The sequence below is a fragment of the Myodes glareolus genome, chromosome 15 (genome assembly GCF_982192425.1).
Source record: "Myodes glareolus chromosome 15, mMyoGla1.1, whole genome shotgun sequence".
Classification (NCBI taxonomy): Eukaryota; Metazoa; Chordata; class Mammalia; order Rodentia; family Cricetidae; genus Myodes; species Myodes glareolus.
The window spans coordinates 39,707,992-39,735,175 of NC_142040.1; the positions used below are offsets into that span (position 1 = coordinate 39,707,992).

General features: G+C 43.2%; 1 protein-coding gene across 2 annotated transcripts in view; it reads left to right on the forward strand.

Annotated features, from left to right (window-relative positions):
- The first annotated feature begins 542 nt into the window (after positions 1-542).
- Positions 543-27,184, forward strand: part of Plpp1 (phospholipid phosphatase 1) — a 59,322-nt gene continuing 32,680 nt past the window's right edge. The window contains exon 1 of one of the 2 annotated variants that reach the window (XM_048443033.3): positions 543-1,010. In XM_048443033.3, the coding sequence (XP_048298990.1) occupies positions 953-1,010 (58 nt within the window). In that variant the 5' untranslated portion in view covers positions 543-952. The remainder of the gene's footprint in view (positions 1,011-27,184) is intronic. The other variant, XM_048443034.3, reaches the window with a different exon arrangement.

Below are 27,184 nucleotides of genomic sequence, written 5' to 3' on the forward strand. Positions count from 1 at the left end.
ACAGGGCAACAATGGCCGGGGTATTCTAGCTAAGGGCAGGATTTATATACATCAAAGGTGGGAGGGTAAATCTGTTCAGCCATTAAGTATTAATATATGAAGAGTGATCATACAGCAAGAAAGATTCTCGGTAAAACTGAGCTCAGCTAGGACCAACAGGAAAGCCAAGGTGTAGGCCTCTCACGGAAGGGATCTTAGGGGAAACTAAGGTAAAACATTTAGTGAATGAGAGCCCGTCACGGTCTCATTCCCAAGGGAGGAGTGGGGTGGCAGGCAGTAGGAGCTGCGGAATGGTGTTCCAGGGTCCAGCTCTCCTTTAAAGGAAGCATCGCCTAGCACTAAGGGCTGATGGAAAAAGAGAGGGCTCCCAATCCCTGCGACTCGCCCCGCCCCATCAGCCGGCTCCCAGATTCGAGGCGGGCCCCGCAAGTCGGCGGACGGAGATCGGAGACGCCGATTGGCTGTTGTTTTCTCTGACTCCGCCCACTGGTGTCCGCCCTCCAGCAGCCCGCGGGAGCGCGCACGGGCTCCAACCGGGCGGGAGGAGCCGGAGCCGCGTTCCTCCCCCTCTCTCCCACCCCTCCACGGGTCCTCATCCTTAAAACTCGAGTCCGCAGCCCCGCCTGTTGGAGAGGGCACCGGGCAGCGGAGAGTGTGCGGCCGCGACGAGCCGGGGCTGACGGAGCAGGCGCCGGAGGCGACAGAGCGGCGGCAGCTGGCCCCGAGTCCCCGTGAAGGGGACGTTGGAGGGAGTCCAGGTCCTGGTCCGCAGCCCTGCGCCGTCGCAGCGCAGCCTGGCCCATTCTGCCCGGGCCGCTGCCCTCAGTCTCCGAGGCGCAGTCGCTGGGGGCCGCCGCCACCCCGCGTGAGGCTCCTAGGAAATTGGGTATCCGGACCCGTCGCGGTCCTTTCCTACCGCCGCCCGCACTAGGTAGCCGTCCTGCCGGAGACCATGTTCGACAAGACGCGGCTGCCGTACGTGGCCCTCGATGTGCTGTGCGTGTTGCTGGGTACGTAGGCGCCGCGGCCCGGGGGTCTTCCGGGCGGGGACTGCCGCGGAGCCGCGCACTGGTGTGGGGTGGGTGTGCCCGGCGCGCGCGCGTGCGCCGCAGCTGCGGAGAGAGTGGTGGGGAGCCGCTTGCGCCAGCTGGGGGGACCCCCCGCTTCTGCATCTTTGCACTGTGGCTCCTGCGTGGGCTCCCCCTGCCTGTCTGCCGGTGTGCTGAGGCTAGCCCTGCTTGGCCGCTTTTCTCTCCTGTGCTGTTACCCTCTGTTTCTCTGCCCACTCTACCAGACAGGGTGGGCTCCTCCCTCTCCACCGTGCAGAGAACCCTAGTCGCTGGCTCATCAGGTTCTGCAGTGAAGCTGGAGGTTTGATACACCCCGGCTTCCAGTGCCGGGTTGATCATACTTCTGAGAAGCACTTTAAAGTTTTCGCCTATAAAAGGCTTAGAACGTTCCTAATTAGAAGGCGTTGTCAGGTTGTAAATTGACAGGTTGCAGAGGGGGTGAGGATGCCAGGTTTCTGTCTGGTGAGGTCTGAAGGAGTTTGTCCCGTCCCCCCCCCCCCTCCCGGCCCGCAGGAGTCCTGCTATTTCCTTTGCCGTGGTATACCTTTCTGTCTCCAGTGACAGCCCAGCAAGGAGTTCTAGACATTTCTTTAGCTACAGGAAAAGTGGGCGTTATTTTCCTGATTGGAAGAATTCAGTTTGGGGGGCCACTGGTCGCCAGGTGTTTCTTTCTTTTCCGGGGTGGGGGAGTGGGGATCTGGACAGGCATCGGAAGGAATGGCTTCCACCTTTCTTTCTGTAGAGTGTCAGTTGTAAACCGTTGGAGGTTTGGGTGGTGGGACTCCGTTGAAGTAATTGATTGTAGTCCTGGCCAGTTCTCAAGGCGACTAGTGGCTTCTGCATCTTAGATGCAAATCTGCATAATGGCTTCTCAGAGATAGGACCCAGGCTTTAATCTAGCAGCTTTGGGCTATTCCTCTCTATTCCTCTCCTCTGCTTCCAACTGACCATTTAGGTGTCTGCAATCTTGTCAGGTTGTTAAAATTTCAGTACCTCTTTTTTTTCTTAAAAAAAAAATCTTAAATGCGTTTTCTTAGAGTTCTTTCTTTAAAAAAAAAAATCTGTGCAACTTCTTTATTTACTAGGACATCCCCACCCCGTAGTTTCACAGTGAATTGTACAGTTTAAAAGAGGGGATTCAGTCTTAGGACAGACTTTAGGAAGGATGTGGTAGCCTGTAACACAGGCACTTGTGAGGTGGAGGCAGGAAAATATTTAGTTCAAGTCCACCCTAGCCTACCTAGGGAGACCCTGGGCCACTAAACAAAAAGAGTCTTTATGGAAACATATTTTCAGATGTTAGGGTGTATTTTAAAATTATTAGCGTATGAAATATTTTTCTTTTTACATTTCTTTTCTTCTTTCCTTTCCCTCTCTCCCTTTCTTCCTTCTTTCTGGCCAGGGTCTTGCTGTACAGCCTGGCTTGGAACTTGTGCCTCTTCTTCCTCAGCCTCCAGAGTGTTGGGGATGCTGGCATCCTCTGCCATGCCTGGCTAAAATATGGTATCATTTTCCTATGGACCAAACACCAATTAGGAGGGCTGAAACAATACATACTACCCATTGGTAGCCACAGCTAATGTTATTAATAGGAAGCTACTAGACTTTTAAAAAATTCATGCGTGAGCCTGGTGTTCTGTCTCATGCTTGTAATCCCATCGCTCAGAAGGTTAAGGTAGGAAGACCGTCATGCATTAGAGGCTAGTCTGGACTACATAGTGAGTTCAGGTCAGCCTAATCTACAGAGTGAATCCCTATACTGAACAAATAAAGTGACAAAGGTCATGTATGGGGGAAAACATGTATGCAGTGAAATTTTAAGTTGTATTTTCTGGTGGCTTATATTTTCAACATAATACATTCTGTTGAGCTTGCAGTAATCTGACGGTCCCAGTTGACCCCACAGTTTCAGGAATATGATGAGTGTGGTGTTGGTGGTGGTGTGTGTGTATACATACATACATACATACATACATCTGTATCTCTGTCTATCTATCTATCTATCTATCTATCTATCTATCTATCTATCTATCTACCTACCTACCTACCTACCTACCTACCTACCTACCTACCTATCTATCTATCTATCTATCTATCTATCTATCTATCTATCTAATCTATAGAGAGAGACAGGGTTTCTCTGTGTAGCCCTGGCTGTCCAGGAACTTGCTCTGTAGACCAGGCTGGTCTCGATCTCAAAGAGATCCGCTTGCCATGGCCTTCTTCCTGAGTGCTGGGATTAAAGGTGTGAGCCATCACTGCCTAGTCTTTCCCATACCTCTTGGATTTTTTGAAACGTGACACCTGCAGCCTAGGCTGACCTAGAACTCACTATGTAGCCAGGTCAGTCCTCTTGTGTCAGCCTCTAACTTGTCAGGTCTATAGGCGTGAGCCGCCACACACAGCTACGATGTCTTCAGTGATTTGTCAGGTCTATAGGTGTGAGCCGCCACACACAGCTACGGTGTCTTCAGTGATTTGTCAGGTCTATAGGCGTGAACTGCCACACATAGCTACGGTGTCTTTAGTGATTTGGAGAAAAACTCTTTTGGGGAATTCCACATTAAGTTTGCTTTTATTTAAAAAGATCTTCATCTATTTGAATCTTATTTTATCTGTATATTATTGATCTTTTTCTTGTGCTGCTACAGCAGTTTCTTTTAAAGTAGTGCAGTGTATTGTGAAGATAGCCCAGATTTCCCTTTTCCTAAGTAGAAGGTAACCTACTTACTTTAATTAGATGCGCACAAAATACCGTTAGGTTTAACAACACCAACTCTCGCAGATAACACTAAGGGAAAACAATGATACAGATCTTTTAAGACTAACTTTTGGAAAGTAGGTTTTCCTAATAAACTTTACCCTTTCTAGAAGAGTCTAAGGATTGTCCTAAATTTGGGACAGCCAGAGATTGGCAGCCTAAGATTGTCTTTGCTTCAAGAAAACTTTCAGCCTGGCTTGAACTTTTTCCTTTTTCCCTTTTTTCTGTGGAGCATCTACAGGTAAGAGTCGGCTGCACTGATGAAAAGATGATTAAGCACTTCATAAGTATAGGCTATGTGAAAGTGATTCATAATTATAATGTGAATATGTTCCACATTCTGTTAATGACTACCCCAACATCACTCTGTATACCCATTTTAATATGATGATGTTACATGATTTCGTTACACAAGTATTTTATAGTTTTTACCCAGGGTGATGTCTTTTGAAGTGATCATTAAACACTGTATGTATATGTGTTTATGCATGTTTGCTTTAACATAATCTCCATTAAATCTTCTGTATGCATATCTTAATTAGTAGTGCTTTCAGTGGATTTGGTAAATGCTTGAAAAAAGAGAAATTTGAGAGAGAATATATATTTGATTCTTCTGAAATGGAGTCTTGTCATCTTCTGGCTTTTTTTGAGTCTTTGATTTGACAAGCCTACCATTGATTTCCATTTAAATTTGCTTGATTTCTTCTTTATTTATAGATATGGTCTCACCGTTTAGTGGTGAGATATATATTTTGGCTGGCCTAGAACCCACCATGTGGACCAGGCTGACCTGAACTCAGAGATCTACCTGCCTCTGGCTCCTAAGTGCTAGGATTAAAGACGTGTGCCACCAGTCCTGGCTTTACTCTGTTCTTTTGACCAGTGGTTCTAGAACTGTTGGTAAGTCAATCTACAATCTTGTAAGAACGTGTAAGAAAAGCTACTATGTAGAGAATGGTAGAGAGTTGGTATTAAAAAAAAAAAAGTAGCTATGTATTATACTGTCTCCTGAATATAACGTACCTCTTAATTACTAAGGATCAGTTTGTATTTTTAGCCACCAGTTAATAAACAGTAAATCCATTAATTGATTCAGTGCACACGGAGGGATGGCTTTTGTACCTTGAGAGTGCTAGGGGTATAAAGGTAAATAGGACAGTCACTTCCCTAAAGGACCTCAGAGACTAATGCAGGAGGAACAAACAAGATGTTACATCATGTGAAGTGTGCTCATGCAGGTATGGTGCCCTTTGACCACAGAGAAGGACTGTGTCTTAGATCTGTACCATTATAGAGGAATGACTTATCTGTTTACTCTTGGAGATATGGAGATGCCAGAAGTTGCCTAGCATTACTCTTAAAATTTTTTCTACTCATTTTTTTCTTCTTGATTTAGGGGAGTGGAAACTCACGTATGTGTGCTGGTGATCTATCTGCAGGCAGTCCTGTGATTTATAGAAGATTGAGGTGGAGCTGGCGAAGCTGCCTATTGTGTGTCTGCATTTTGCACTTCGTAATTCCTTTCTGTGCTGCACAGACTTAGAAATGACGATTGTTGCTACCTGAGGATGTGCCCCCATTCCCAGCTGCTCTCTCTCTCCACATCCTTCCTATGCTTTCAAGTTGTCTCCTCCAGTTTTTCCTCTTGACTGTATCATTTGAATGTGCTGGGCTTGTTTGTCTGTCTGTCTGTCTGTCTGTTGTGCTCTAGTTGTTTTGGTCAGGCTCTGATAATGACCATCTGTGTTCAGACAGAACTGAGAAAGTTTTCCTGTTTGCACCAGTCACCAGTTAGAGCTGTCACGACAGCAGGTGAGACAGGAGCCCTTGGGGGCTTGCTGGCTTTTTTTAAAAAAGAGGTTTATTTATTTTTATTCGTGTGGTGTGTGTGTGTGTGTGTGTGTGTGTGTGTGTGTGTGTGTGTGAGAGAGAGAGAGAGAGAGAGAGAGAGAGAGAGAGAGAGAAAGGGAGTGTGTTAGAGAGCGCTAAAGAGCCTGTTTGAGTTTGTGTGTAATCTTTGCACAGTGCCTGTAGAGTAAGATGGTGTTATTTACTCTGGAACAGATGGTTGTGTGCCACTGTGTGGGTGCTAGGAACGGAATCTGGGTCATCCAAAAGAGCAAGCGTTCTTAACCACGGAGCCATCTCTATCATCCTAGGATGGTCCAGTTTCCTCACTGTGATCCAAATAAAGCATCATTGTGCCAAACCAGTCAGTGTAGAATAAAATTTGGCGGACAAACATTGGCTACCAACAGTAGGGACTTGTGAAATTCCTGTTACTGGTTACCCAAATACTGATGTCTCATTTCTTTATCACAATGCTGACATCCTACCCTGTTAACATACTCCCTAAGGACCAATTCCTTTGCTAATCACCCTGATGAGTTGCTTTAAGAGTAAAGAAAGATATGTGGAAATAGTTTGGCTTCATAGTCTTCACCATTTTGTACATTACCTTTTCTCCTAAAACTGATTTGTTCATTCATTTGCTAACAGCTGAGTAGGTCCTAGCTTCAGTTAAGGACATTTATTTTGCTTCTGATGAAAGTCTGCTTCCTTACCTTTTCTCCTTGTCTCTAATAACAGGAGAGAAGGGATCTCAGAGGGAAGAAAAGTCGGTCAGAGTAAGATTTTGTTCCAAAGCTTTTTCTTGAGTTGGGTGGGCAGTTTGGAACAAGAGCAGAGGCTGGAGGGGGCTGCTGCTATTTGGTGCCTACTTGGTTTCATGAAGTAGAGTTGACTTTACCTTAAATGTGCCCCACTTGGACTTGGTGTGGAAATTTAGAGAACTTTGTCCATATATGTTTTATGAGCTGCAAATTCTTCCTTCATATTCTTTTGGAAACTCAGAGATGCTGTGAATCACATTAATCCCATTCTCTTTTAGTCATTTTTGGCTGAACTCTACTAACATGTCTGAGATGTTTGGAGAATTACTCTGATTCTAAAAAAGCTGAGGTTTTACTATTTAAATACGAGCTTGCTAATATTTGCTGGAGATGGAGGTGTTGGCAGCATAGCTGAGCAAACTCAGTCAGGTGGACTGGTTAGCGTAGCATGTACTGTCAATTTTTGTGGAAAGGAATTTGTTTCTTTTTAAATTATTTTTGCATGCATGGTGTTCAGAGAACACCTGTGAGCAGTCTGTCTTCTCCCACTTCTGAGCAGGGTCTGGGAGGTGGACTCACATTGTCAGGTCTGCATGGCAAGCCCTTACACTGGCTGAACCATCTTACCGGCATATAGTCTGCACTGCCAGCTAGTCAGGTGTTGATCATATAGGTGCTATTTTGTCTCTATTTTCTTTTCAAAACAGCATGTACCTTCCAGAAGTTATGCGTGGTGGTTGCAAGAAGCTTTTAGACTTTTTTCTTTAAAAAATGTTCTTGTTCTTTCTCTGTTTTTTCCCCCAGTTAAACCAGAAAGGGGGGTGGGTCTCTCATGTGCCTCAGGCTGGCTTTGAGCTTGCTAGCTGAAGATGGCCTAGTACGACAGAGCCTACTGCCTATGTCTCCTGAGTGCTGGCGTCAGGGGAGTGCACCCCCGTGCCTGGTTTTCTGAGGTGCCTGGGGTCAAACCTGGGCTTCTTAGCTGCTAGGACTACTCTGCCAGCTGAGCCACATTCCCCACTGGTTGTCATTCATCCCAACTGCCTTTTCTTTCTCCTGCTTTTTTTCTTTTAACCATTAGGTTTTTAAAGTCTAGATAGTTTAGGCAGAGCTTTGTTTTGCTTTTAGTTTTTTTTTTTCTTAACCAAAAGAAGTCTAGAACTGGAAATGATGTGCTCTTTAAAATCTAGACTTTTCTTCAGCACATTGGAAACACGCGTTCTTGCAGTGGACTTTGGACCTATACTTCCTCACTTCAATTTCCTTTTCTTTAGTTTATTAACTGTGTGACCTTGGGAATGGTCTCTCTGATACCCGTGTTTTCTCAGCTGTATAATATCTAATAACCTATCTACATCTCTTTTGTGAAATTTAACTGAGTCAGTATGTAAATTGCTTAGAGAAGTGCCTGAGACTTACTATATATGTTGAGTAAAATAATTCCCTGTAATTGTGGCACCTATAACACAGTAATTGGTGGAAGTCACATCACCTAGGGCTAGAAATACAGACTTTAAAATGTTTCCCATGAGAGCTCAGGGAATGCTTTTGAGGGCTAGTGTTCTATCAGTTAAGCCTAAAACCCACATATATGCAGTAGTAATTCCAGGTGAGGTGGAAACTGATCTGTTTAGTTTTGGTAGGGTGTAACTGAGTAAGTGGAAAAACTTGTTACTATAGACAATGATAAGTCCTAAATTTCACCTGTTTATAAGAGAATTAGTTATACTTTTACTATTTTTACTGTTTTAAATCTTAGGAATGGTTGCTCTGCTTGTTTTAAAAGATTTTTTTTTTGTGTGGTTTTGTTTTTCGAGACAGGGTTTGGTTTCTCTATAACAGCCCTGGCTGGCCTGGAACTTGCCTTGTAGACCAGCCTGGCCTCCAGGTCACTGAGATCCACCTGCCTTCGCCTCCTGAGTGCTGTGATTAAAGGCGTACGCCACCACCACCCGACCTAAGATTTTTTTGAATTGCAGTAATTGTACATCCTTTTTTGTGGCAGGATTTCTTGTAGTCCAGGTTGGTGTAGACCTGTCAGTGTAACCAGGTTGGTGTAGACCTGTCAGTGTGACCAAGGGTAGCCTTGAACTGTTGAGGTCTGCCTGTCCAGCACTGGAGCTAGAGACCCGTCCCATCTCATTTATATGCATTCTGTAATTTGAATTTCTCTCTGTAATTAGGCTGCAAAGAAGCAGTTGTGTAGTAACCTCTCTCCCTCTCCTTGCTTCTTTCTTTTTTTTTTTTTTGTGAGCTGTGTGCTGTATGTGTTTGCAGTGTCTCTGTGTGCATGTATGCATGCACGTGTGGAGGTCAAAGGTCAGCCTCAGTGTTGCTCCTCAGGAACCTTGTGTTAGGAGACAGGTTCTCTCATGGGGATCCAGGTCTAGTGAGCCTCAGGGAGCCTCCTGTCTTTGCCTCCCCGGTGCTGGAATTACAAGCTTGTGCCATTATGCCTGGCTTTTTTTAAAAATTAATTAATTAGAGTATGGTTGTTAGAGATTGGACTGAGATCCTCATGCTTGCTCAGTGAGCACTTTACCACCTGAGCCGTCTCTCCTGTCCTCCCTCTTTCTCTCATTTGGGTCTTTCTTTTTTTCTTCTTTTTCATTTGTCTCCCCCCCCCCCCAGTTTTCTTTCAGGCTCCTGTAGGCCAGGTTGGCTTCAGACCAGCCTTGTACTTTAAGCTGGCCTTTGTTCCTGATCATCTTGCTTCTGCCTCCTAAGTGTTGGGATCTCGGGGATATGCCACCGCACTGGGTTTTGTTTTACAGATATTTATTTGACATATGTTAACCTGAAATTGTCTTTATGTTGTTGAAATCTAGCATTAGGTTTTGAAAGGTACTTGAGTCTGTATCCCTTTTTACTAAATCCACAAGTGCACTTTTAGTGCGTGCTGCCGTTCTAGGAGCTGAACGCCCCAGTGTGAGAAAGGTCGGCTCCACGTGCTCCTGTGTGACAGACAGGTGACGAGGTCGTGGAAGAATGAGGCTTTGGGGATGGCTTCTCTAAGGAAGGAGTGTTTGTCATGAGCGACACAGTGAGATGGAAAGAAACTGCCCGTGGAGGAGCGAGGGGCTGATACTAAGCATCGGGAAGAGCAGGTGCTCAGGCCCAAGGAGGAAAGGGCATTTTAAAATAGAAAAGAGGCCTCTGGCCAATTTTGACATTGCTGTGGCATTTTGAAGTTCATCCTGACTAGGGAAATATCCCTCAAACTTCAAGGCAGAAGTGGTTTTCGTTTGTTTGTTTTTACATTCTACATGTCCTCTCCATTTTGGGACTTTTATCTTTAAAACCTTCAGTGTTACTATTACTGGCCGCAGGCATGACCAGCAGTGAGCCGGTGAAGAAGCGGCCTTGCAGATCTGTGTAGTGAGGTGACAGGCTTCTGGGTGTAAGCAGTGGTCCACAGAGGAGGCTGGGCAGCTAGCCAGGAGATGCTCCATCAGCTGTTACAGCCTTAGAACAAAGTCAGTGTCTCTTTGGACTTTAAAATTGCTCCCGAGAAGCTTATTTTATTTTTATTTAATCAAACAAACAGGGCTTTTCCATTAAAAAAAAAAAAGTAGGAAGAAGACTAGTGTGGTTGAATTACCCCATGCATCTATACTCCACCTCCTAGGCTTCCCCCACACCTCCTCGCTTGAACCCAGGGCTTTATATATCCCAGGAAAGCGCTCTACTGCTGAGCTTCTCCCCACAATTCTTAATATCAGTGTAGAAAATAATAACATTGATTAGTGCTTTCTGGGCCTGTATAGACATGATCAGAGTGATTTGCTTGGCCATCTTCTCTCTGTAAGGGATGGAACTTAGCTACAGGGTAGTTGAGAAACTGACCCAAAGCAGCTATCAATGGTGTGGGTCAGGAATTGGGAGTGTACTTTTGAGTATTATAACTTTTGAAGAGTGATTAATTGGTTCAGATTGGGATAAGTCGTATGAGTAGATAAAGAAATGGGGGGACAGTATTTGACTAACTAAAAATAGTGATTACTGTAGGTGGCCCCAGTGTTTTGTGATTTACTTTGTTTGGTTGTGTGGTTTCAGAATCAGGGTCTGCTTGCCATATTTTTAACATGGAATCTGCTGTCTAAAACAGACTCTAAGTTTTCCAATTCAGATTTGTAATGCACATGAAGAGCTAGCAGTGAGGTAACTAGCTGGGATGTAATTGAAGGACGCACTCATTCGCCTGGTTCAGTGGCATGCCTGTAGCCTTTTCCTCCAAATGGTGTTATTGTTGTAGGCATTCCTTCTGCCTTCTCACAGGAAGGGAAGAACCTTTGCCCTTCCTGTATTTCAAGTGAATCATGTGTAGTGTTCAGGCAGACGGAGTTGGAGCCTCGTGGTTTAGTCCTATGCTGTCAGTTCTTGGAAACGTTGCTTGAGTCTTTTTCTGGGTTAGGTGTCTAGGAAAATGACATATAGGAAATAGGTAGTGGAAAAGCTCTTTAGTTAATTGGCAGCTTCTTAAGCTGGGTTCTGCTTGGCTTCTGAGTTCATGTCCATCCATGGTAGGAGAGATGGGTTGGCTGCTGTCGGGCTAGAGAAGTAGATGAAGAGAGAACCGTTGTTTATTGGTGGTTTGTCATTTGCTTTTGGTAAATGTTTTACATAAACTCACATGCCATGTCACAACTCTGAAGTGTATGGTATGGCTTTATTTTATGCCCTATCGCAGGGAATACAGAAATGACAGGAATAATAATGCCTCATGGGTTCTAATGAGTTCTTGCTTATTATGTAACACAGACTCATGAGAAGTTATGATATTACTTTATGATAAGTACTAATTCTTACACTGAGATTGCCAAGAATGAATTAAACAAGGTCTCTATCCTTAAGAAGTGCACACAGCCTTGTAAGAGGAAATCAAAAATCTGCATTTAAAGATGCTTTCCCCTAGCCCATTGCTTTTCTTTATGGCAGAGGTGATATGAAGCTTCAGGAATTTTTTTTTTTTTTGGTATGGTGCTGGGTTATGGATCCTGTAGAAAATTCAGGAAACCAATCCATACAGATGACATTATCACAGATCTTAGAAGGTATGTGGTACATAGTAGGCATTCAGATGCTTGTCATATGAATGGATGGGTGCGTCAGCTAATCTCCTGCGGCTTGAGAACACTCTTGAGTCAGCCACTCACAGAATTCTAGCTCCGCGTGTTCCTGTGCTGTTACCGGGCAGGTCTCCCTAGCTCCTTCAGAATTTCCTCATCTGAGGAGAAGGCTGATGCTCCTAGTGTCTTCCTCACAGTGCTGGGAGACAGATGAGATAATGTGGGAGACAGTGTTTGTGACCTGTTTAGTTTAGTCTTGGCCTGCAGTCGGCACTCTTGTAATTTTAATCATTATCATTATTAAGTTAATCAGATAATTTTGTGTCGCTGACACATGGTATTTAAATGGGATTTCCTTTGCTAGTGAGTTTTCTTTTGGAATGTAGTTGAATGTAGTTCTAATTACAATTTATTCTCATTCATATCCTCCCCCACTGTGTGTGTGTGTGTGTGTGTGTGTGTGTGTGTGTTTGTGGGTGTATGATAGGAATTAAATCCAGGGTCTCATGCATGTCAAGCAAGGACTGTACCACTGAACTACAGCCCTGACTACAATTTCAGTAGCATTGAAGATGCTCTTCAGAGCCTTGTGTGTGGTGCCCACATTTAGTCCCAGTACTCAGGAGGCAGAGACAGGCGGATCTCTGAGTTTGAGGCTAGTCTGGCCTACAGAGTGAGTTCCAGGACAGCCAGGGCCACACAGAGAAACCCTGTCTTGAAAAAACCACCACTACCACCACCAAAAAGAATACGCTTTTCAGTTTCTCGACCCATTTCTATTTCTGATCCCCAGATTGCTATGGGTAGTTTTTCCTTTTCCTTTCCCTCCCTCCTCCTCTCTGCCTCTTTCTTTCTTTTCTTTTCTTTCTTTCTTTCTTTTTTTCTTTTTAAAAACAGGTTCTTGTATATTCTAGATTGACCTCAAACTCTGTAGGAAGCTGAAAATGGCCTGATTGTCCTGTCTCTCCTTCCAGAGTACCTGGATTATAGGTGGCAGCTACCATACCTGGCTTGTTTGATTATTTCTAACCTGCTTCTTCCTGGAATCAGATCCTCATTGTACATCTGTTTATATTTCTAGGTGAGCAGTATTCTCACAGCACATGTGCAAGGTCACTAATGAATGTTCACGGCTTGAGAGAGAACAGAAGTCTAGAAACAGGAATAAACAAGGTGTTTGTGGAGAGGTTAGAATGGTTTGGGTAGTATAGCTTAAGTTAGTGCTTGGCTCCCAGCACATGAACATTTGGCTTCTTGATGTAAGCTGGTCAAGGGCGAAGGTCGACCGAGCTAAGCTTTTAGCTGTCTGTACAACTCTTGGTAGTCAGTCTTAGCTTAAGGAAAGGGTGTATGCCACAGTCATGCTTCCCACTAGTGTTCTGGGATAATGCTAACTCGGAAAGGGCATTTGTTAAACATATGACTTTATATAATGAAAATCATAAATTTTCATTGCATAATTAAGGAAACATTTACAAATGACATCCCAGTTTATTTTAGTTATCCAGAGTCACAGAGGCAAGGGATATTTGTTGTAATTTTTTCTCCAAAGGACATAAATAAGATACAAATATTAAGTGTGCTATTTTCCAAATATTGTCTATATCTGGCCCGATAGCCCAGTTAGAAAGGTTTCTTGGATGTCATCAGAACTTGTTAGTTGGGTTATGGGTAATGGTGTCTGTACAGTTACTGTCGCTGTCTGTATGAAAGCCGTGAGGGTCCAAGTGCTGCCATTGAGTGTGAGCTCCTAAGAAGACCCGGAAACAAACGCACAGTTCCCTTTGATGAAGATGGGCTCCTGCATAGATTTCCCTTGCTCACGATTATCAGTGTGGGTTCTTTTTAGTGGGTGGCAGTCTATTTGTACAACTTTATTTGAAGAATTGAAAGTGTGATTTCGTAGGAACAGCCTCTGACTTAGGAGTCTGACTCTGCTCTTGCCTCTGCTGCTCTCTGTGCTCTCCCTGGCCAACCACAGGGCCGCGTCATTAGTCGCGATGCAAATCGCGATGACGCTGATGCCTGTCTCAGGGTCAGAGACTGTCAGAACAGTCAGGACTCTGCTGCAGGTTGTACTGCCATAGTTCATACCAGTGGGCTTCGGACAAAGGGACCACAGTCCCAGTCTAGTCTGAGTATCAGGGCACTGCCATCTATGTCAAAGCGTGTCTGTCACAATTAGGGGGCAATGATAAAACATTTAGGGAACTCCTTTAGAGCTATAGTCTGCCTGTGACCTGTAGGACACTAACTAGGAGAGGTGCCCATTTAACAGAATAAATACAGTAGCTGATTCATGGTTGGGTGGTGATGTTTGACTGTTAGGCTTGGATGCTACAATTAGGATGCAGCTAACAGATGGTTTATCACCATGTGTATCTACAGATTCATAAATCCTTGGGGAATTTCACATACTTACCCTACAACTGCAGAGACCCAGCGCCACCCAGAATTACAATACCAAAATATCTTGGCCCAAATTACAAGTAAGCTTTAACAAGTTTGAGTCCTATATAAGAACCATATTCCCTTTTTCCTAATAATTTTCCTAATAATAAAGCTTACATTTAAAAACGTTAATGTATTTGAAAAAATGGGAATAACCCATCTCTGCCATCCTCATGGACCTGGTGATGTCAGCCTTCAGTGCTGATGGACCCTGCAGAGATTTGACCTAGAGCCAGTACCTAGGCCAGAGCCTCTCTGAGGCTCCCAGGACCTGGGTTTTACCATCCCACACTGGTTGCTGCGATTCCTGGGTGCTCTGGGCCAGATCCAGGGGCTGATTTTCAGTGTCCTTTGGTTAGGGGTCATATTTATAGTGATTCAGATTTCCTGAAGTAAGAAATTTGTTCTTTAGGTTAGCCAATTAATTAGATTTGTATTTTGAATTTACTAGGACAATGGGTAGCTCTCTGGAAGAACTTCATACCCTCAGATGTTCCACGATTAAGGATGAAATCCTGGAGCTGGGCATGGTGGCACATCTTGGGCTTAGGAGTTGGAGGCCAGCTTCAGTCACACAGGAAGACTGTCTCAGCAACAATAAGAAGGACAACAATATTCCAAAACAGCAGCCAAAGCCTGGGTTTGGAAGGCGGGGCCTTATCTCAGTAACCAAGTACCAAGTAAAGTTGCTGAGGCACAGGAGTTAGATGTCTTGAGCTGCCAAGTACATCAAATATAATTATGACAGAAATGTTAAGACAGGAGGCAAAGCCTTATTGATACTGATGCAATAAGGGTAATATGATAAAGGGGATAAATTGATACATTTTAGTGTGCCAGCTTTGTATCTGAAAAATTATATTAAAAATGAGAGTCAGAATACTTGCAATTTTAGCAGAGCTTTATTGTAATACTTCGTATTAACATGTAAAACATTTTCATTAACAAGCATATTGAACTTTTGCAGAATTCTTTTGTATTCATGGCATATATAAACTTTTTAAGTGTAGGGACACTGCAGCTGCTTGGATCTCAAGTTCATCGCTCCAGTTTTTTGACTAAAAAGGACTAGATCTCTATCTCTATATGTAACCCCTGTTCTGTGGCCTGGTGCTGCCAGCTCCATTGTAGGCATTTGTTCCGTCCACAAACCGGTGCTCATTCACCATGTGCCAGGCCTTGGGGTAAGTGGTGGTCACAAATAGAGAAGCCAAAACCAGTGCATGCTTTTGAGGGAGAACTTAGGAGCTACGGTAGCTTATAGGAAGAGGCTTTAATTACTTTCTGGCTGGGCGTATCATGTTCAGTAGGTGTTTAGCATGTGCATGGGCTAAAAGTCCCATGCCAAACTGAAACAAAAAACTTTGCTTGGTAGAGTACTAGATTAGAATTTAGAAAGAGGTGGCTTAGAGAGATGAGATAGGCTTTGGAAACTTGGAAACTGAGGTAGTGGTAGTTAGATTAATGCAGTTGCTGGTGGAATTTGGGAGGCTATAGGAACCTGTTTTATTGACAGTGTAGGCAATCGGTAAGAGATAGCTATACCAAAAATAGCTCTTAAATAAAGGGCACTAGGAGAGAAACAGATGTCAAGGTGAATGGAGAAGAGATAATGAGTTTGGTTTTAGGCTCATTAAACTTTAAATACCTTTGAAATGCTTAAGGAGAGATGCCAAGTTGCAGAACTCAGAGGAAAGTCTTTTTTAGGGGTCAAAGACATATTGGTGGTCATTATACTCACAAGAACTGTGCGGGTTCAGGAGGACGTTACAACACGAAATGAGAGACACGGGCACCTCAGACTAGCATGGCTGCAGTAATTAGTGAAGTGAAATTGCTGGGTATAGTTAAATCTCTTAAGAAGTTGTAATGATAGGCCGAGGAGCTAGCTCAGTCTGTAAGGCATTTGCTGTACACGCAGGACCTCCATTTGATTCGCCAGCCCCACATAATGAGCCAGTCAGAGGCCTGCAAGATAGCTCAGCAGGTAGAAAAGCACTGCCCAAGGCTGACTCAGAACCCACAGTAGAAGGCGAGAACTGACGGCTGAGCTGTCTTCTGACCTCCATCCTCCTCCCACATCATACACAGGCAATCCTAATAAAATGGAAAAGGCTGGAACTGGTGAGGTGTGTTTGCAATCCCAGGGGGACAGAAACAGGTCACTCCCGGAGTCTTGGTGGCCAACCAACCTCACCTGCTCTGGTGAGCTTTAGGCCAATGGGAGACCTTGTTTGTTTCATAAGCAAGGTGGCTGATGCCTCCCTCCGGCCTCTTCACACTGGTGCGCCCATGTCATCTATACATTAAGAGAGTATGGTTGTGATGAGGAGGGCAAGTGTGAACGGTGAAGATACTCAGCATGGACACACTCAAGCTCATGCCTATAGGCCAGCCTCCATCCCCCTTTGAGACAGGCTCAGTATGTAGTCAGGCTGGCCTGGAGCTCTCCATCCTTCTGCCTCAGCTTGCATGTCCACTCCCCCCTCTCTTATTTTGTGTGTATGTATATATGGACACAATGTGTGGGTGGGTGGGAGGGGGCATACATGACGCTTGCCATAGCCTGCGTGTGGAGGTTGGAGAACACCACTGGAGCCAGTTCTCCCCTCCCACTTTTATGTGTGTTCTTAGGGTCAGATTTAAGTCACCAGACTTACATAGCAGGCACCTTTACCAGTCTAAGCATCTTATTGGCCTAGCCAGCTCTTGAATTCAGAGATTATGGGTGTGTGCTGCCAGGTCAGGCTTAACAGGATCATTTCTTTTTGAGGAGAAGGAGAGGAAGACCATTTGAAGCACTGATAGTTGGCGGTAACAGGTTGTCATAGTTTGCTATGATGTCCTAGCTAGGGGATACAGTGACAAGTAGAAGGAAAGGAAGACAACTTCAGATGAATGGTAATGAAATAGTTGGCCCTCACTTAGAAATAATTTACCTGAACCTGGACACGTCCTGAAATACCAGCTCTTAGGAAGCAGAGGCAGGAGGATTGCTGCAAGTTTGAAGCCAGGCTAGTTTACATAGTGAGTCTTTGTTTCAAAACAATGTGATAGATGGATGTATGGTTTTTGTAAAGTAACTGTTACCAGGTATGATGAAAGGCGTTTGACATTTGGAGCCTGGTATTAAAAAAATTCAGAATTGTGCGGTGTTAGCTTCTTTTTACCAGGTCACACTGTTGGCTGGTTCTGTAATGGAGAGAGTACTATTTGCTTCAGATTTGTTGGGTTTAACAAGAATGTCTGTAAATAACTCATTCTTAGGCTTGCTCTGTTCCAATGTATGCTCTTTTTCCTGTTTCCTATGACTGCAGATATTTACTATATAGTTACAATATTGACTGCTACTCTTTTTTGTTTTTTCTGAGACAGGGTTCCCCTGTAGCTTTGGAGCCTGTCCTGGGACTAGCTCTTGCAGACCAGGCTGGCCTCCAACTCACAGGGATCCACCTGCCTCTGCCTCCCGAGTGCTGGGATTAAAGACGTGCACCACCACCCGGCTTTGACTGCTACTCTTAACCTTAAAGAAGTAGCTCAGAGGAGCTCTTCCTTCAACTTATCTTCTACATGGAACAACTCGAGTGAATCAAATAAACATTTTTTTTTGAAAAATGGATGCATGGTTTATTTCCATAAAAGTCAAACTATTAAAAAAGAGAACATTTTAAAAATTTCTTGGCCAGTATGCCTTATATTTGTGTGTTTTTAAAAAAATGTGTGTGTGTATGTGTGTGAGTGTGTGTGTGAGTGTGTGTATATGTGTGTGAGTGTGTGTGTATGTGAGTGTGTGTATGTGTGTGTGAGTGTATGTGTGTGAGTGTGTGTGTATATGTGTGTGTGAGTGTATGTGTGTGTATGTGTGTGTGAGTGTATGTGTGTGTGAGTGTATGTGTGTGAGAGTGTGTGTATGTGTGTGTGAGTGTATGTGTGTGTGAGTGTATGTGTGTGTGTGAGTGTGTGTGAGTGTATGTGTGTGTGAGTGTGTGTGTGTGTGTGTGTGTGTGTGGGCTTGTTGATCCAAATCTCACTGTTAGTTCTCTCACAGCAAGAAGTACCTTCGGTATTCTTTCCAAATACAAAATCCTTTGTTTTACAAGTTTAATTACTATATAGACAAACCTTATAGATCACATCTTTAAACCAGAGACTTAACTCTGGAGACTGTACTTCAAAGGGGCCATTCTCTGTGGTAACTCTCCTGCACTGTCTGCTTGCTGGCTGTTGAAAAGACAGGTACATGTGTGGACACAGTATTTGATGAAGAGTACCTATGGAACTGTAGTGAATTTTCCCATTTAAAAACGACATTCTCAGGTGGGTGTGGTAGCTCATGCCTGTGATCAGCACTTGAAAGCATGAAGCAGGTAGATTGCTGTAAGCTCTAGACCAGCCTAGGCTACATAGCAATGCTGTCTCAAAAGAAAATGAGGTATCTTCTAGAGCTGTATGTGTTTACGTGCCTGTAATTCCAGCTATGTGGAAGGCTGAGATAGGATTGCAAGTTTGGGGTCAGCCTAGGCAATACAGTGAAATCTCATATCAAAAACCGTATGTTACCTTTCACTCTCCCTTTCTTCCCCTTCTCTTTCTTTTGACTTTGGAAACTCATGATGCTTTTCACTGTATAAATATTTAATACAATCTACTTAGTTCCTCATTTCCATATTTAAATCTTAGATGATATAGAGTGCTATCAATTTTTGAGTTCTAGCTTTTTTCTTTAAAAATACTCTTCTAGATTTTCTAAAATCAATTTATTATTATTTGATAAAGTTTAAAAAGATCAAAAAAGAAAATTTGTATTACCTGTAATCCGATTGCTGTTCAGAGATAAAGACGCCTTTCCACACTGTGGTTATGTATCTTTTTTGCATTGTTTTTATATCCATGTGTCCTTTTGACAGTGCCTTGTATATAGTCTTGATTGGCTTGGAATTTGCTGAGTCTTCTAAACTAACTAACCCCCAGGTTGCAGCAGCCCTCCTGGGCTGCCGGAGGGATGGGTTATAAGCACACACCCACCACCATGCCCAACCCTCCAATTAAAAAAAAAAGTTTTAACTTTGTTCTTTAAAAAAAAAAGTATATTTTGAGCTAGGTATTATCGTGGTGCACCCTTTTAATCCCAACACTCTGTAGGCAGAGGTGGACAGATCTGTGTGACTTCAAGGCCAGACTGAGCTACATAGCAAGTTCTAGGACAGCCAAGGTTATGTAGAAAGACCCTGTCTCAAAGACAAAAACCAACCAACCAAACAAAAAACCAAAAAAAGTATTATTTTATGTGCTGGAATATTTTGTTTGCATGTATGTACACGCACTGAATGTCTGGTAGTGAAATCAGAAGAGGGCATTGGATCCCTGGAACTAGAGTTTTAGCTAGTTGTGGTAGGAAATGGATCCGGGTCTTCTGGGAAGGCATTGGCTACTTTTCCAGACAACCCACAAGTTGGCTTCCAACCATCTGTAACTGCAGTACTAGGGAATCCAACATCATCTTTTAGCTTCTATAGGCACCAGGCATTCACATGATGCACAGATATACACATACAGACAAAATACCCATATAGATAAAAGAAAAAATGTTATTATTGAATCTGCATGATATGTGTGTAGGGGGTTATGTACCATGATGCACATGTGGAGGGCAGAGGACAGCTTCATGGGATCAGTTTCTTCCTTCTGCCATGAAGGTTCTGAGTCGCCAGGCTTGTGTGAAAAGTGCCTTTGTTTTCTGAGACATTTTTTCTAGCCTATTTCCTTGTTTTTATTTTTATTCTTTAAATATATTTTTATGTATGTGGTTATTTTTATCAGTATGTGTATGTACCATATATGTACCTGGTGCCCAACTAGGCCTGAAAAGGGCACTAGACTCTTTAGAACTTGAGTTACAGACAGTTGTGAGCTGCCTTCCTTTCTTTCTTCCTTCCTTTTTTTAATCTTTTTTTCTTTTGAGACAAGGTCTCACTATATAGTCTAGGCTAGTCTGGAAGTCACTGTATAGCCAAGCTGGCTTCAAATTTGAAGTCTTCCCACCTTAACTTCTTACAGTGCTGGGATTATAAATATGTGTCGCTGTGCCCAGCTAGTCTTCAAAATTTTAATGGTTATATTAGATGGTTTCATTGTTTGTGTTTGACATTCATTCATTTATGCCTCATTTAAAAACTTTACATATTTGTTAAAATATTTATTTGTGTGTGCGTGTGTGTGCGTGTGTGCCATGACTCGCGTGTGGAGGTCAGAAGATCGTTTTTGAGAAGTGGTTCTGTCCCTCTACCATAGGCTTTACTTGCTGAGCCATTTCTTTAGTTCACATTTGAAAATCTAGGTTATCTGCAATTTTGTTCTGTTCTGCTGCATATTACATCCTTGAAGAAACTTTGGCACTCTTAGGTCATCCTTGCTATCTCAATGTACTCTGGTCTGTTTGGTCAGCTTCTCTCTCTCTCTCTCTCTCTCTCTCTCTCTCTGTTTGGTAACTCCTTTAATATCTTATCAAAACAGGTGAGCAGATTAGATAGTGTTGGCTCTGGGGCGGTGAGTCTGCAAGCTTCTGTGAGTTCAAGGGTCACAGAGACATTTTATTTGGAGAGATAACTATGTTATCAATTACTCAAATACATGTTGAGTTAAACATTTTGATAGATTAATATATCACAGCAAGAGACCAGAAGAGTAAGATTAGGGAATAAAGCATTTTTAAGATAAATTGTAATATGCCAGGTATGACATTAGCATGTGGGCTAAATGCTCCTAACGTTAGGTGGTAGGTAAATTTTTCTCATTTACTAGACGAGGAACTGAAATTAGGAAAGAAATTTACTGATGCTGATTCAAGTAGTGCCTGGGAGTGCTCCAGAAGTAAGCCAGCGCAGGCACGTCTGACTACGCAGCCTGCTCAGGACTAATCCTGCTACACCAAAGGAAGAATTACAGGATATTGGAGTAGCAACTCATATGGCCAGTAGGCTGAAGTCCCTGGGAGAGTGTGTACAGGTGCAGGTGAGATGAAGCCTCAGCTAAACTGCAATGATGGTGTTGTTATGATTCGTTTTGTTATACAATGTAAATTTCTTTCTTTTGGCATATAATGAATTTATATTAAAATATTTATTTTTATTTATGTGAACCATGTGTGTCCAAGTGCCCAAGGAGGGTCAGGGGTGGTATACTCCTGGAACTGGCCTTACAAGCCATGTAGGTGTGGGGGGCAAGCCCAGCTCCTTTGCAAGAGCAGTATGCATACCTAATCTCTCCAGTTTAGCCATTTACCTATGTGGTTGCTACAGAGTCAGGGTACAGAATTGGTCAGTTTTTCCATAAATCACTGGCTTACTATTCTTTATGTTTGTTTTTGTTTTTGTTTTTTTTTTTTTTTTGAAACCGGGTTTTTCTGTGTAACAGTCCTAGCTGTCCTTGAATTAGTTCTTGTAGAACAGGCTGGCCTCGAACTCACAGAGATAGCCTGCCTCTGCCTCCCGAGTGCTGGGATTAAAGGCGTGCGCCACCACCGCCAAGAGACTGTTTCGCATTTCTCCTGTGGTCACCACTGCACTGGCCTCCATCCTGTAATGCCATATAATTCATATCCATGGAGCTACAGGGCGTGTGCAGCCTTTCAAGGCTTAGCATAATGCATTTCTGATAGGCTGCCCATTTATTGTGCACATGTTCTGGTACAATTTTGCTCTCAAAATATGCCCTTATTATCCCTAACTCCAATTCTCGTTCAGTGAGGAGAATGGTTTTCTGCTAAGACATGATTAGGTTATAGCTTCAGCCACAAAAACAAAAACAAAACAAAAACCTCAAACAGATATCTCTGATAGGTGTTGCAGAGAAGAGAAACTAGAAACAATCACATGGGACTTCTTTATCTCCCTGCATCTTGCACACAGAAAGAAAGCCACATGGAAAGTTTGCACTGACTGTGATGTCCCACAGCCTGAAAACAGAACAGCTGTTAGCATAAGGGAAGGGGAGGAATGTTCCTGGCCAGCTGGCGCTGTTTCACATGCTGTTCTGGCAAGGGAACAACAGGTGTGAGTAAATGGCCTGCCCTCTCCTTCCCAACTCAAGTGTGTGTGTGTGTGTGTGTGTGTGTGTGTGTGTGTGTGTGTGTACACACGAAACCTGAGAGCACTGTAACAGCTTTGGAAGTTTGTGGCTTTGCTTTTGTTTTCTTGTGATCCTGTGGGTTGAAACCCAGGGTCATACATGTTACCTAGGTACTCTACGATGCACACATCCTCAGCCCCACCTCCGGATAGTTTCAAAAGTCTGTTTAAATATATACATTAAACGATCCTAAGTATGTGAATAACCTAAAATGCTCCAAGGTTGAGGATACTGCAGGCAATTACCAGCTCAAAACCATAAAATGCAAAACAAACAACAAATACTGCCCCCTTCCCACCCCCCAAATAAAAGCCCAGGAAACATCAGAACCCTTCACTGGTAAGTTATCATTTAAACACAAACTACCTTTTTTCCCTGCTTTCTCTTCTGTGGCAGCGGGAGAGAAAGGGGTGGAGTACGTGTATAGCATCACCACACAGCTAACCACAGAGAGGTGGTGCTGCAGCCCGGGGCCAGTATGCAGGGTCTGAAAGCTGAGGGTGCCTTGTCCTCTGCTCCTTGCCTGCCTGCTCTCTCCCCGAAGCAGTGCTCTGTGATACTGGTCCCTCCCACCTCCTTTCCACCTCTACCCTAAACTGTTTTGAAGGACAGCTGTCACCAGTTCTCCTTTGGTCAAGCAAACACGTGTGCTGAGGGCCAGCATGATTGCTCAGTGGATAAAGGTGTTTGTGTTCGAGTCTCAGGACTTTGAGGTTGAGTAGCAGGAGAGAGTCATCCTGCACTTTGTCCTTGACCTCGTCTCGTGCTCAGAAGCAGCACGCAGCAGTTGGTCAGTGGGAGAATGCTTCATGGGACTCTGGAAAGATTCTGTAACCCCACCTGGAAAGAACGTGAGGACCTGTATTTTGTCAGTACTGAAGTAGGCACAAAAGAACATTCCTTAAGGTAGGAATGAATAACTTCCTAAGAGCAACTTGGGTCACACAAAGCAGTAAAGAGCCAAAAAGTTCACTTTTGACCTTCACCTGCAGAAAAAAGCAAATGAAAGGGTGTGTGGAAGCACCCTTCACAGTCTGTGGACTTCCTGGAAAAATGCAAACGTGCACACGTGATCAAATTTACATGAGTGATTCACATCCCTCTCCTCGCCCCCCCCATGTGTTTCTTACATGTGAGTTTTGTTTATTTCCTTTTTGGTGAAATATTCGTCTAGAATCTACTTCCTGTCTGTTTAACAGTGTAGATTTTGCTGAGGTTGTATGATTTCTTTCCGTTGTTTGCAGTACAGTATTAGGCATCCAGATGGCCACTTAGGCTGATTGTGGTAGTAAGCTGTCTCAGGATCTGCAGAAGAGAGTTAGGTTTGTGTGTGCAGAGCCGCGCAGGCTCATCAGGTTAGAGACTGAAGGTGGGTGAAGAGAAAAGGTCTCGTTCTTCCAGGAGACCCATCCCTGGTGGTCAGACTCCTTTCCTTGAGGACAGCAGGTGTGAGGAAGAGTAGAAGATGTGTTAGGATCTTGTCCTCCCTGCTGAACTGTAGGATGCTGCTTACCTGCACCGCCACACACGCGGCCACAGGCTGCCTGGGAGAGTCAGTGTCTGACTTTCTGACACTGTAACTAAGAGAGACTACTCGTGGTAAGAACTTTTTAGAAGTTTAAAAAAAAAATTGGGTTTTTTTTTTTTTTAATTTCATGAGCATTGGTGTTTTGCCTGCACATGTGTGAGGGTGTTAGAGCCACTAGGATTGGAGTTACAGACAGCTGTGAGCTGCCCTATGGGTGCTGGAAATTGCACCTGGGTCCTCTGGCAGAGCAGCCAGTGCTCTTAACCACTGAGTCATCTTTCCAGCCCAAATATTTTTTAATACTTTGCTTTAGCTTTTTTCCTCTCCCACAATTTTAAAAGTTAAATCATGACTGATTTCATAAATCTCTAAATGCACTAGACACCAACACATGCCAAATACCTCATTTTCCATCTTCCTCTTTTCTGTTTAGTTTCTGTTTTATATTCCTTTGATTTTCCTGGACTCCTAAAAAATAAGTTACTGCATTGGTACTTTTTAAATTAATTTCTTTTTCTTTCAGCTTTTTGATTCTTTGGTTTGTTTGTTTTGAAACAGATGGGCCTGTCATTCCTCTTCCTCGTCTTCATTGGTGTCCGATTATAGGCGTGGGCCAATATACATGGCTCAAACTGTTCTTTTATAGATTTGTAGTAATGTGGCATGGATGCCATATATAACCATATATATGAATATATCCTTAATTTCTGTTCTTGTATATGAAAAATAGATGTTTTAATTATGATTCTTGAAATTAAAGGAATTGCAATTAAAAGTCAATACTTAGGATACTTAGGTCACACTAGCCACAGACAGAGTGCTCACTGTCCTCATGCAGCCGTGGGCTGCTATATTGGACATTTGTTTCATTAGAAATTCAGCTCATTAACCTTGCTGCACTATTTTTTCCCTCTGTTTCCCATTAAACAAAAGATGACTTATTTTTAATACACCATATTAGTAATCAATAACTTGGAGATTTTGATGTACAGCCCAGGCTGGCTTTGATCTTTCCTCAGCCTATGCCTGTGTAGCTGACTCTGACTCACTAGTGAAGCATTTCTTTGTTCTTCCTGTAACTATGAAGATGGCACCACCTCTGTTATGGCCTTCCTGAGCATTGTTAGAAGATTACTCAAGAAGTGCTGACTAAAGTCACCCATTCTGCCAACCTGTTGAACCTCAAGATGATTTCTCCTTTTGTATAAGCGTGTTTGCATGAGCTAGCTTTTCTGTTTTGATTATTATTTTTAGGTGATACAGTTATTATGGTTATAATTATGCAGCAGATCTCAAAAGTTGTGAGAGCAAAACCCCTAGAATAGGTATGTGGTACACATAACATACATGCAGGCAAAACACTCACATGCATTCTAAATAAATACCTGAATTAAAAACCCAAAACATGTTTTTGCTTCAAGAAGTGACTACAATCAGACTTACACGTTTTACTCACAGAATATACAATTTTATGTACTCATGTACTACATGAGACCATGTGAAACTTTCGGAGTCTTGGAATAAAGTTATAGAAATGTAGTTTCCTTGTTGAATTGTTGAACATGTGGGATGAATGCCGAGATTGGAAATTGCATGGAGGGGCGGAATGCTTGAGCTGCATAGATTAGATACAGTCATAATATGTATCATGTGCTGTAATCCAGTCTTCTGTGCTTCTGGAGAATACCAGAGATGATCGTCTACTTGTTAGGTCTCACTTTGAAGCAGGATTACTGTTGCTCTTCACTGTCTCATGTGTAGGTCTGCTTTCTTTCTTCCCTTCAGAGGATGGAGAATTCTGTTTCAGGGTCACTAAAGGTGCAGTTGAGTCCCTGAGAGAAGAGCAAGGGCTCCTGCTGTGGGAAGCACTGCAGTAGTTACAGCTGAAGCTTTGTTCAGAGGCCGTGCTGGGCTCTACAGAAATTGACTTCAAGATTCTGGGAATTTGTAAATTATAAGTTTGCGTTAGTAATTAACATGGCTCTGTTCAGTCTGTTCATCTTTGTTAGCAGTTTGTTCTCAGTGGGAAAACAAGCTTGCGAAGAAACACTGCATAGAATTGGAAGTGCTCCCCTTGCACAGCCTACCCCTCCTGTGTGTGTGTGTGTATGTGTGTGTGTGTGTATACATGCATATGTGCAGTGTTGCTGGAAATTAAACCAGAGTTTCGTGTATGCTCAGCAAGTACTCTGACACTGAGCCACACCTCCAGCCTATTCCTGAGTTTCATATTGCTTGCTGGGTCATTTTTATGATTTGTTTATACTTGCACTTTTTTTTTTTGACAGGTTTCTCTCTGTAGCCCTGGCTGTCTTGGAACTCTTTCTATAGACAAGGATGGCCTTGAACTCAGAGAGGATTAAAAGCACATGCCACCACACCTGGCTTGAATTTGCACCTTTTAATAAAGGAAAATCATGTAACACTTTTCAGGATATATACTTGTTGTTACACAAGATTATCATGGGCTTCAGAGGTTTTTTTAAACCAACGTTTCAGAGAAAGAGTGGTTGAGTTAGGAGCTCTGTAAAGGAATCTGAGTGTAGGGGGTGACTGGCTAGCAGCTGTGGTCTCATGTTGGGGATTAAAACCCATGGTAAGCCTGCTGGAGGGAACCAGAGAAATACCTGCCTTCTCTGTGCTCCCATCCTGTGGCTTTTGCCAGTGCCAGCATCTCCATCCCTGTTGGTTAAGCCTAACTGAAGGCAGAGGGGAGAGAGTTGTGGGTTGTCTGTGTGCAGCATCCTGTGCTGAGTGAAGAATGGAGAAGGAGAGTGAGAAGACATCTGCAGATCTGTACTGTAACAGATAATAGCACATATATGAGTACTGCAGGATTCTTAAACGAGTTCTGTTACGGAACTTTTAATGAGGAGAAAAGTGTCTAGAGTTATTGTTAGTGTCAGTCAGTGTCTGTGGGGACTGGGAGGATGACTCAGTGGTTGAGAGCACTTGCTGCTCTTGGAGAGGACTCAGGTTTGAGTCGTCACCCACATGGTAGCTCACAACCATCCATAACTCCATTTCCAGTTGTCTAGGTGCCAGGCACATATGTGGTACACATGTACATGCAGGGAAAACCTCACTCACATAAAACAAATAATTTTTTAAAATTTAAAAAGAATATCTATATCCTTTAGGTAGTAAGGAAAGAAAGGTCCTTTATGGAGTTTGTTTAGAGAAGGAAGAGTTCCTGTGACACTGATGTGAACATGCAACTCTCCCTCATGCCCTTAAAATATTAAGATAATCTCTAGAGCGAATAAAGGATCTTTTAAAAAATTATATTTTGAGACAGGTTCTCATTGTATCATCTTGACTGGCCTGGAATTCACTACATAGACCAGGCTACCCTTGAATTTACAGAGACCCTCCTACTCTGCCTCCAGCATGCTGGGATTAAAGGTGTACTTAACCATGCTTAGCAAGAATATTTATTTTTGAGATAGGATCTTATTGTGTAACTCAGACTTTCATTGAATTCATGATTCTTCTGCCTCAGCCCCCTAAATTCTGGGACTTGTAGGCCTATGCCACCATGTGCAGATAGAGGCATTTGTTTAGAT